This window comes from Ursus maritimus, unplaced genomic scaffold (assembly GCF_017311325.1).
Source record: "Ursus maritimus isolate PB19 unplaced genomic scaffold, ASM1731132v1 scaffold_14, whole genome shotgun sequence".
NCBI lineage: Eukaryota > Metazoa > Chordata > Mammalia > Carnivora > Ursidae > Ursus > Ursus maritimus.
Window position 1 is genome coordinate 52624670 of NW_024423786.1, and position 12155 is coordinate 52636824.

The 12155-nt window shown below is 41.9% G+C and overlaps 1 protein-coding gene across 1 annotated transcript in view; it reads right to left on the reverse strand.

The window, feature by feature from the left end:
• Positions 1-2875: 2875 nt before the first annotated feature.
• ADGRE1 (adhesion G protein-coupled receptor E1) overlaps positions 2876-12155 on the reverse strand; it is a 53682-nt gene continuing 44402 nt past the window's right edge. The window contains exons 18-22 of the mRNA XM_040629467.1: positions 11006-11072; positions 8908-8999; positions 5268-5436; positions 5050-5154; positions 2876-3242 (exon numbers count right to left, since the gene is read on the reverse strand). Coding sequence (XP_040485401.1) covers positions 3237-3242; positions 5050-5154; positions 5268-5436; positions 8908-8999; positions 11006-11072 — 439 coding nt within the window. The 3' untranslated portion in view covers positions 2876-3236. The remainder of the gene's footprint in view (positions 3243-5049; positions 5155-5267; positions 5437-8907; positions 9000-11005; positions 11073-12155) is intronic.

The window sequence follows — 12155 nt, forward strand, 5'->3', positions numbered from 1 at the left end:
GGCGGGATTGAAGGACCATACCCAACGTAGCTCGATGCTTACGGTAAGAAACATTCTTGTTGTGGAGGCCACAACTTTTACTTACCTTAGAAATATAGAGTTCCTGGGTTGCCTGGGTGGCTCAGTCACTTAAAACATCTGGCTCTTGGGGCGCCTGGGTGGCACAGCGGTTAAGCGTCTGCCTTCGGCTCAGGGCGTGATCCCGGCGTTATGGGATCAAGCCCCACATCAGGCTCCTCCGCTATGAGCCTGCTTCTTCCTCTCCCACTCCCCCTGCTTGTGTTCCCTCTCTCACTGGCTGTCTCTATCTCTGTCAAATAAATAAATAAAATCTTCTAAAAAAATAAAAATAAAAAAATTTTTTGAAAAAAGCATCTGGCTCTTGTTTTCAGCTCAAGTCATGATCTCAGGGTCATGAGATTGAGCCCCGAGTCAGGCTCTGCAGTGAGCACAGAGTCTGCTTAAGATTCTCTCTCTCCCTCTGCCTGACCCTTCCCCTACTTTCTCTCTCTCTAAAAAAAAATAAAAAATAAGAGCATATGTCCCTTTAATATGTATATTAATAACATATATATGTTATATATATATATATAGTTCCTTAAGGCAACTGTATTTTAGACCAATGTGCAACACTGTTGTGAAGACAAGACTTTGTGCAAGTCTTCTATCAGGAAGAAAATTAATTATTACAAATTTATAGATCCTGATAGCTAAGAGGAAATGAAGACCCCAATCATTCTTTTTACATATTGCAAATTGTTACAATTAAATACGAAATGTTGATGATCCATTGGTTACTCTATCAGTTAGTAATTGCCGCAAATAATACTTCATAGCAAACCTCTCTTGAAACTCAGGGCCTAAAACAGTGATACTTGATAGCTACTCCTGAGTCTCTGCGTTGGCTGCGCGGGTCTGCTATCTTAGCTGGGCTTGCTCACCTGACCACAGACAGCTACAGATCCGCCAGGTGGCTGATCGAGGACAGCCTCAGCTGGTATAATGGGATGATGTAGCTGTCCTCCATGTTTCTCATACCCTCCCTCAGGTTAGCTGGATATGTTCTCAGGGTGGAGGCAGGGATGCCAGGGCAAGTAAGACTAATCTTATACAGGACAAGAAGAAATGCACACCCAAGGGTGAAACCCTCTACCTTTGAGTCATTCTATTGACCAAAGCAAGTCTCAAGGCCAAGCCTGAGTGGAGCAGTAAGAGGTCACAGAGTGACAGGGAAGGGGTGTAGAGAGATGCAGGCCACCTCCCAGGGCCATTGATGGCATTCAATCTACCACAGCTGGTGATGGGTAAGAGCCGTGCCATCTCTTGCTTTACTATCCCTTAGAACTGTGGCCTCTGTATTGAACACTCTGGACAAGCCAAGCATCGAAGACCAACCTATCATAAATGAACTCATGGGCCAGCTTCCCTCTCAAGCTGTGGCTGCCACAAATAATAGAGACTGAGCCTCCATCAGCCAAGTTTAATGTTGTTATCAAATTGTCTAAACCATGATCATTACTGAGCTAACTGAATCTAAGATGGTAAGTGGACTCAAAGTAAATATTTAGTCTTTCCTCTGTATCCCCAAACTAAGAATTCCTGGGGCTAAAGGAAGAGAAGGAGAAAGACACAGACACAGAGTCTGGAAGAGGAGCTCTGTGATTAAGAGCTCACAGCCTAGCTCAGCCACCTACAGCTGTGTGATGCTGGGGAAGTTACCTAACCTCTTTGAGACTCGGTTTCCTCATCCTCAGAATGGAGAACAATTATTCATTTACTCATTCATTCAACATATTTATGGAGAATCTCCTAGATACAATTCCTTGTACTTATAGAGCTCACAGTCTAAGCTGGAGATGCCTAAGAAAAAGAGAAGTTATAATACGGGGTTAGAAAGCATGAAGCCCTAGGGACACACAGAGGGACACCTAATCCTACTTCAGGAGATTCAAAGAATGCTCCCTGGTGGAAGTGATGACTGAGACTCAAGAAAAGGTAGAAATTAGTCGGATTTTGAGGAAAGGTATCCTAGGAGGAGGGAATGGCAGATGCCAAGTGCAAAAGTCAAGAAGATATTTTCCTTTCTGGTTTTAAAGACAAGCTCTGCTATCAGCATGACAAATAAAGAATATTCCAGAATATTCTAGAACATTCATTCATGTGTACAACACAAGTCCCCTGGGGTTCTCATTAAAATTCAAGTTCACTGGGTGTTATACACAAGTAATGAATCATGAAACTTTAAAAAAATAATAATTAAATTAAATTAAAAAAATAAAAGTCAAGTTCTGGTTCAGCCAATATGGGGTGGGACCTGAGATCCTGCTTTCCTAACAAGGTGATGCAGATGCTTCTGGTCCATGGACCTCACTTTGAGTAGGGAGGTATTAGAGTGGCCATGGAAGGGAGGATAGATACATTTTACCGTTCCAATTTTAGTATATGTGCTTCCAAAACGAGCACAGGGCATATCTACATTTTAAAGTCTCATCTCCCTTTTCTCTCCCTGGCAATCAAGATTTTATGCAGGATGGAGGGCCAGGTGGGGTGGTGATAACTTTGTGAGCAGTGTGAATCGTAGCCAAGTCCCAAGAAAGTTCCTGGAAGGAAGAGAGATGTTGGTTCCCTGAAAGGTCCCAGGAAACCAAAACACTTCCCAAATGGTGTTGTCATCAAGCCCTGCAACCCTCCACGAAATGCTAGGATTCTGCTCCATCCACCACTCTTACTCACCAACATCACTGTTATAAGTGTTTGTGCAAAAGTAGCCTGTAGGTCTGTGTGTTTTATTCATCCCCTGGGGCCATGATTACTGTTTTTACTGACCATTTCTTTAAAAGCAGGAGGAGGCTTTGTCAAAGGGTGAGTCAGTCAGTCATATGACAAATCATTTATTGAGGGCTGCTCTGTGTCAAGTGCATGATAGGTGCCGGAGAGGCTTGCTTGCAGCCACGCACCAACGAACTTAGGAGAAACCAAAATGGCAGCCAGATAACCTTGGTCATGCCATTGCACTGGGATCTGTTACTTCCACAAAACTCTAGAAACTCGAAGAGCAGAACACGGGAGATGAACTGATCATCTGTAACAGAAATTCTTGTTTTCCAAAGAGTTCTGGGGCTGGCAGGATCCTACTTCTGTGTATTAGGCTGTGAAGAGGTTTCAGAGTGAGCTCCTGTAGGCATCTGCTTTCCCCAAATGTTGCTTCATAGCATATTTGAAAGTAAGAAAGAGCTTTAACCCTGTGAGAGAGAAATCAGAATTAGAATCAGCATTCTAGAGGACTTATAAATACATGGGTCTTATAAATACAGAGAGAGAAATACGGCAACAAACCCCGGAAGGATAAACATTAAAATGTTGACAGTGATGGTCTCTAGTGTGGCAGGCACTAATGGCAAATTGAAAGCTGTTCTCAACCTCCTCACCATTGATAGCTTCCACTCTAGAAGCAAAGAAGCCAAAGACTTGCTTTGTCAAATTCCTTTGTAACTATGTGTCATCACATGATATAGTTTTGACCAACTAAGTGAAAGGTAAATCGACCAAGGGGTTCTGGGAAAGCTTTTGTTTCCTGTGAAAGGGAGAAAGTGTTCGCCACTTCTGCCCCATTTCTCTTCTTGCCTTCAACATGGTCATGATGTCTGGAGCTATGGCAGCCATCTTGCAACCATGAAAATTGTTTGTTGAAGTCAACATGTTGTTAGCGGAATGGAAAAGTAGGGAAAACCTAGATCCTTTGTAACACCCCTGAGCAACAGAACCAATACCAGCAGCACCGAACTCTGAGCTTCTGTTCTTGCAAAAAAAAAAAAAAAAAAAGGAAGAATAATTTCCTATTTAATTAAGCCACTGAATCTTAGTTACTCGTGTTTGGAATAAATCATTGAAAATATAAAAAATTCTAATGGGGGATGGAAGAGCCATGTGTAGAGCAAAGTTTTACAACTTTGTAAATTTTATTTTTTTAATATTTATTTATTTATTTGTGATAAGCACTGGGTGTTATACTCAACTAATGAATCATTGAACATTATATCAAAAACTAGTGAGGTACTATAACCTGGCTAATTGAATTTAAATATAATTCTGTAAATTTTAAATAGTGATGATAGCAATGCAAAATTATGTGGAATTATGTGGAAGAAAAGGAGTGTTGTCTCTGTTTGCACATTCATTTCAATGTTTCTGAAATTATATATGTGTAATATAATTCATATAATTTATATGTTAATATATTTTTAATTCATTTTTAAATACATAATATGAAATTTTATGTATTGTGTATTTGTAAAATATATAATATATAGCTTTATAATTATATGTATATATTGTATATATACATATACATATATTGTATATATACATATACAATATATACATATGTCTATATACATATAGTCTCATATATATTTATATATATGTGTGTGTGTATGTATATATATATATACATATATATACATATATGTATATATATATATATATAATTATCAACCAGAGAACCTGGCAGATATTATAACTGGCTCAGAAAAGAATGCAAAGTACAGACATATGTATGTATTACATAATACATATATTATATACTATATATAATTTATACGAAACATATAAAACATTATATAATTTGTATATAATGTGCACAATATGAGATATATACGATACGTGTTACATAATACATAATATATATTACATAATATATATATATGTCTGTTCTGTGCATTGTCTCTTGAGCCAGTTTAATAGCCACCTTACTCCCTCACTGACTAATGAGCAGAATAAAATCCTTAATGTATGCTTATGTTATATCTGTATGAGTCATGATTTTATCTTGTTTCGTTCACACAGCTACTAAGGGGCAAAGCTGGGACTTCAGCCCAGGAAGCCTGGCTCCTGACCCCCAACTCCTGAACACCACACTTTATCAAATGTGCTAATAGACATGGACACACTTAGCTCTCAGTAGGTACTCAGTACCCAGTGGTGTCTGGTATCGCTAAGAAGTAGTGGTTCCATTTGAACAGAAGCCACATAAAACACAGAGGGTCTCACCGTTTTAGAAGTGGAGGGGACAGAGGACAGTAACATCCCTGAAGTCTGGGACTCGGAGCTGGGTTTGATCTTCCTGGTAATCCATCTCCTGTATTCTTCCCGTACCTGGGGGAAGAGACGCATCACAGGGAGGTGAATTATTCCCAGATGCAGGGATGTGGGCCGACACAGGCATGCTCCCCGGAAGAATGAGACTGGGAAGGGCAACAGCTGTGTACCTGGCGGTTGAGCAGACAGTGAATGATGAAGAGGAAGGTCCCCTGCAGGCTGTTGATGATAGTGAACAGGTAGGCCATGATACCAGCCATGGGTCCAATCTGGAAAACGCCCAACACCCAGGAGCACCCCAAGATGAAGAGCTGGGCAAAGGCCTTGAATGTCAGTAACCTAGGGGAGAAGATTTAGAGGATAAAGTTCTGGGTAGTGGCCAGAGGCAGAGGCCGCCGTCCTTGTGGACTGTTCTCCCACCACAAAGTCTGAGGGTGCCACCATGTCACCTGCCACCTGAGTAGGAATAAACGTGCAGTGGAGTCTCCAAGCCCAGAGGCAGGGAAATCGAGTCCTGTTGGCATTTAAAAGGCAGTTGGGGGGCGCCTGGGTGGCTCAGTCATTAAGCGCCTGCCTTCAGCTCAGGTCATGATCCCAGAGTCCTGGGATCGAGCCCCACGTCGGGCTCCCTGCTCAGCGGGAAGCCTGCTTCTCCCTCTCCCACTCCCCCTGCTTGTGTTCCCTCTCTCGCTGTCTCTCTCTGTCAAATAAATAAATAAAATCTTTAAAAATAATAATAATAAATAAATAAAAGGCAGTTGGCCTACAGATACACATGGCACAAGGATGTGCGGACACACATATTTAATGTCATAGTGTTCATAGTGATGAAAAGGCTCAAAGGACCCGCAGGTCAAGAACTGAGGACACGTTAAATGAATGGGAATGTCATAGTATGAAATACAAGGACTTTTTTTTTAAAGATTTTATTTATTTATTCGACAGGGATAGAGACAGCCAGCGAGAGAGGGAACACAAGCAGGGGGAATGGGAGAGGAAGAAGCAGGCTCATAACGGAGGAGCCTGATGTGGGGCTCGATCCCACAATGCCGGGATCACACCCTGAGCCGAAGGCAGACGCTCAACCGCTGTGCCACCCAGGTGCCCCAAGGACATTTTCTTTAATTGAAGAGAAACTCACATAATATAAAACTCAGCATTTTAAGCATTTCAAGTGTGCAATTCCGTGGCATTTGGCACATTCATGATGCTGTACAAACATCATCACCACCTGGTTCTAAGACATTTTTATCACCCCCCTGCAAAAAAAACCCATACCTATTGAGCATTCATTCCCCATCATCCCCAACTAAAACAACCCCAGGGGAAACTGTACCTCAGTTTCCTCAAATCGATACAGGGACAATAATACAATTCCTACAGGGTGCTATTACTTGTTTTACAGATTAAATGAGATAACAAAGCTCTAAGGTGCTTACAACAGTGTCTGACGCAAAAACATTTTTGTTACTTGTTTTTAACCATAAGTATTGATATGAAACCAGTTATGTATTATGCGGAAAAAAACCAAAGTTCAGAATGATATGTATAGTATCCTATCACTTATGTAATAGAAGGTGGATGTGTAGGTATAGAATATTCTGGAAGGTTAGAATGGCAAAAATAGCCAAGGCAAGAAACAACAATTGTTGGAGGGGATGTGGAGAAAGGGGATCCCTCCTACATTGTTGGTGGGAATGCAAGTTGGTACAGCCACTCTGGAAAACAGTGTGGAGGTCCCTTAAAAAGTTAAAAATTGAGCTACCCTATGACCCAGCCATTGCACTACTGGGTGTTTACCCCAAAGATACAGACGTAGTGAAGAGAAGGGCCATATGCACCCCAATGTTCATAGCAGCAATGTCCACAATAGCTAAATCGTGGAAGGAGCCAAGATGCCCTTCAACAGATGACTGGATTAAGAAGTTGTGGTCCATATATACAATGGAATATTACTCAGCTATCAGAAAGAACGAGTTCTCAACATTTGCTACAACATGGACGGCACTGGAGGAGATAATGCTAAGTGAAATAAGTCAAGCAGAGAAAGACAACTATCATATGATTTCTCTCATCTATGGAACATAAGAACTAGAATGATCAGTAGGGGAAGAAAGGGATAAAGAAAGGGGGGGTAATCAGAAGGGGGAATGAAACATGAGAGACTATGGACTATGAGAAACAAACTGAGGGCTACAGAGGGGAGGGGGGTGGGGGAATGGGATAGGCTGGTGATGGGTAGTAAGGAGGGCACGTATTGCATGGTGCACTTGGTGTTATACACAACTAATGAATCATCGAGCCTTACATCGGAAACCGGGGATGTACTGTATGGTGACTAACATAATATAAAAAAAAAAAAAAAAGAATATTCTGGAAGGAAGCTCAATTCAAGTGATAACTGTTGCTTAAGGTGGGAGAGATCTGGGGACCTGGGGCTCAGAGAAGTGAGAAGAAATTACTGTCCATGTGTTCCCTTATCGCTGCTTAATTTTTCTTACCATGGCATGTGTTAAGTTTGTTTTATACTTTTTTGCATCAACTTTTTAAAAATAATTTTTAGGAAAAATTATTTAGGATGGATGAGGGATTGGATACCGAAAGGAAAACAAGAAAAGGACATCATATGGTTCCTGACAGTAAAACCTAGACAATGTCTGGTAGGTTCTTAAAATGAAGATTATTTGAGGGGCGCCTGGGTGGCTCAATCGGTTAAGTGGCTGCCTTTGGCTCAGGTCATGATCTTCGGGTGCTGGGATTGAGCCTTCCTCATCAGGCTCCCTGCTCAGCAGGGAGTCTGCTTCTTTCTCTCCCTCTACCCCTCCCCCACCACTTGTGCTCTCTCTCTCTCTCTCAAATAAATAAAATCTTTTTTCAAAAAAAGATTAGTTGAGTGCTGAAGTTAAGAAACACAAATGGCCTATAAAAGTATGAAAATGTCCCACATCTGTAAGATAAAATAATATATACAAAACTAAAATAATAAGATAGTATCTTTCACCTATTAAATCAGCAAAATGACACAACAAAAATGATAAATCCCAGTATTGGCAAAGCTGTGGGTAAAAAAGCACTCTTGCAAATGGAAAAAAGTTTTCTGGAAAATAATTTGCAATATATACTAAAAGTGTAACAATCCAACCTGCCATTTGACTCCGACAGTTTCATGCCTACTGTTATGATTCAATAACCACAGATGTGGAAAAAGATCTATCTACAAGGGTATTCAAGACTGCATTGCTTATAATAGCCCTCCCTGCCCCCAAAAATCAGAAACAACTTGAATGTCCATGAATAAGGCATGATTTAAGTAAGTTGTGCTGCATTCTTACAATGAAATGTTCTACAAAAAAAAAAAATATTGTAATAGAATGGTCTAGATAAATTGAAAAATATTCATGACATTATTAAGAGAAAAATGGTTATAAAAATAAAGGAGATGGCATGATTCTGTTTTTGTAAATACACACATATTGTTATACACAGTAGATGAGTTAGAAAATGTATTAATAGGTTCAATATAGGAAACGGTCTTCCTAGTAACTGTGTTACTGCTTCATAAGCCAGATAAAGTGCGCAATGTTAGTATCCCTAGCGTACAGATGAGGAAACAAGTTTCAGAGAGGTTATGTAACTTGCCTGAGGTCACACAGCTTATAAGTGGCAGACCTGGCATTTGAGATCCCAGATCTAGACACTGTGTGTTTCTGTCCTGGGCACAGGACCAGGCATATGAAAGGTACTCAGTGAATGTTTGTGGGAAGAATGAAGGAGACTGGAAAAGGAGAGAAAAGGAAGGGGGGTCTGCACCTGGTGTCTTTGAGCGTTGAGACTTCGGCATTGACGCTGGAAAGCTTCTGCCTCAGGACGCACAACGTCCAAGTCAGGAGGATGGAATTGACCTACAAAGTCAAGTAGAAAAGACTTAGAGGTTGGATATACAAATGGACAATGGCCAGACTCCCTGTAAAAGACCCATAGTCTGCAGTAACCACTCCAGGAAGCAGTTGACCCTAAACAACCAGCTCTTGAATGGTAACTGACAGCCTCCCTAATTTCCGGCCTCACTTCCAACTTGGGACCAGAAGGAAAAAGCCAATGCGCTCCCCTAAGCATTCTCGTAGGATGTCCTGCTTTGAGTTAGCCTGCTATAGGGTCCCCGAAGCCTTTCCTTTTTTACCCCTATAAAGCTTTCCCACTCTTCTGCCTGCTTTTGAGTCTGAAAAATCCAAGCGATGGTGGCTGATTCCCTCACTATAGCAATAAATGGCCTTTGCTGGTTCTCATTTGGTGATCACCACTTATTCCCACTGGATACCTATGGAAAGTTAGAATCAAGATTGGTGCCCTGCTTGGGTTGAAATATTGAAACTTTTTTTTATTATAATAATATTTTTTTATTATATTATGTTAGTCACATACAGTACATCCCTGATTTCTGATGTAAAGTTCAATGATTCATTAGTTGCGTATAACACCCAGTGCACCATGCAATACGTGCCCTCCTTACTACTTAACCCCCAGGACCTCGAATGTGATCTTATTTGGGGTTAGGGTCTTTACCAGAGGTGATCAAATTAAAACGAGGTCATAGGCCGGGCCCTAATCCCACATGACCTTATAAAGCAGGGAAAGTTGGACACAGGGGGAGTCGTGCACAGAGAGAAGCCAAACATCTGCAAGCCAAGAAACTCCTGAGGTTACCAGTCTTCTTGGATAGAAAACTGGAATGGATCCTTCCCTTGCGCCCTCAGAGGGGACATGGCCCTGCTGACCCCTCGATTTTATACTTCTAGCCTCCAGAGCTGTGAGATGATAAAATTCGGTTGTTCTAAGCCACCCCGTTTGTGCTACTTTGTTACGGCAGCCTAGGAAACTAATACATGCCCCCCCCCCAAGTCTTACAGAAGTCAGAGCAAAACCCCTCTGGAGGAACACAATCTCAAGATAGGAGCTCACAATTAACAATTACAAGTGACACAAGGAAAAGAGCCACCATGAGTGAGAGTCAGAAGAAACATCATCTTGCAGGACTGTTGAATCTGGGCTGGAGATAAGAAGGCAAGGACATGGTGAACAACACCCCCAGGTTCCCAGAGAGCAGAACAGTGGGTGCTGGGGCTGGGGGAGTGGATGGGGAAGACGTTGGTCCAAGATTACAAAGTGTCAGTTACACAAGGTAAGTTCTAGAGATCTCATGTACGGTGTGGTGACTATAGTTAACAATACTGACTTGCATACCTGAAATTTGTTAAAAGGGTAGGTCTTAAGTAATCTCACCACAAAAAAAGAAAGAAAGAAAGAAAGAAAGAAAGAAAGAAAGAAAGAAAGAAAGAAAGAAAGAAAGAAAGAAAGAAAGAAAAAGAAAAGAAAGAAAACCAGTAACTAGGTGAGGTGATGGATATGGTCATTAGCTGACTGTGATTATTTCATGATGTATACAGAAGTCAAAACATCGAGCTGCACACCCTAAGTATATACAGTTTTATTTGTCATTTACACCTCAATAAAGCTGAAAAAAAAAAAACCAAAAATATGAGACTTCCCTTTGCTTCCATCCCACTGTTTTCTTCTCCTCCGTGACCACCAAATACTCTTAATTTCTTTCTGCCTTTTTTCTCATTCAATGTCTATCCTCAGAAGCCATCAATAGACCCATTCCTACTGAAACACAAAGGACAGATAAGTTTGTGGTCCCTTCCAGGGGATTTGCATGTTGGCAGAGAAAAAAAAATCACAAGTCAAAGCAATTACACTCTAATTTGGAAATCTCAAGAACCGGGAATCAGAAAGGAAAACGTTTGAGAGGAATAAGTGACCTCGGCTCTGCCACTTCCACTGGCACTTCCCAGTCCCCCCGGGGTCTCCTTGTTCCTGCCCTGGAACACTGTGCCAACAATTTGCTTACCATGATGATGGTGCAGACTGGCCCCAGGAAACTCCAGATGAACCCTGCCTCTAGATTCAGCCAGCAGCTGTGGAGAGAAACAGGAGTCCGCGCTTGTCTCAGTCTTGACCCTACAATTCCTCATACCCCAACAAATGCACTAATGGAGGAGAGTATAGGGAGCTGACCCTGAGATGAAAATTCTCATGATGGGACAGGTTACAGCTCAGTTTTCTTTGGGCCACAGCAAGTCTTCTTTCAGACCTTCTTCCTGGGTAAATATTCCTGAAGTATTCACTTGGTGCCCTGCGTAGAGCTCGTCCTCAATTCATAACCTCTGTAACCCCTTCCCCTCTATTCAGACCTCTTCACTGGGACACCTGTTCCTTCAAATCTCAGTTCAAATGTCACCTCCTCTGAAAAGCCACTTCTGACCATCCCTACCCCTGGTCTGTCTCTAGCAGAACTTGCTGCTTCTCTTTATTATGGCATCTATTGGTATCATAAATCATGGTGGTGTTAGTTTCCTTGCAGATTGTCCTTCTCTCCCTACAAGACTATGAGCTGTGTGAGAATTCGGACCTTGCGCTTTGGTTCATCTCTGAATACCCAGCACTCAGTGCAAAGCCTGGCATGGATGAGGCATTCCATAATTATTTTTTTAAAGAAATGAAGGGAGAAAAGGAGGGACGAATGGAAGGAGAGAAGGAAGAGAGAATTCGTTGCCTCTTTCCATCATGTCTCTAGTAATTTGTTAGTTTCACCGTTGGATAACCATTCCACCATGTTCAGTAACAGCCCAAGGTTCCTTTAGCAAAAGTGTGCCTCCCCCGACAAGAGAAGGAAAATAATCAAGTTTGGCCAAGCAGGCGTTCTCTCCCTGGAACGTGAGTCCCCACGGAGTAAAAGCTGTAAAGTGCATAGAAAATGCCGTCCCTGCTCTTTCAGGAACAACCACCTCAGTGAACACTGGCCAATTCCCTTATCAGCTTCTGCATCTCTGGCTGGAGGCATCAGACTGAAAGCTCTGAGAATTAGTTCTCCAGGAGCAACCCTCAACCAATGGCTGCTGGGAGGGAGATGGCGGACAAATATGCCCCGTGGGTGGGACATCAGAGGTACATGTCCTCCGCAGTTTCCCAGAGGCACCCACTGGGATGGAGCCTATTAC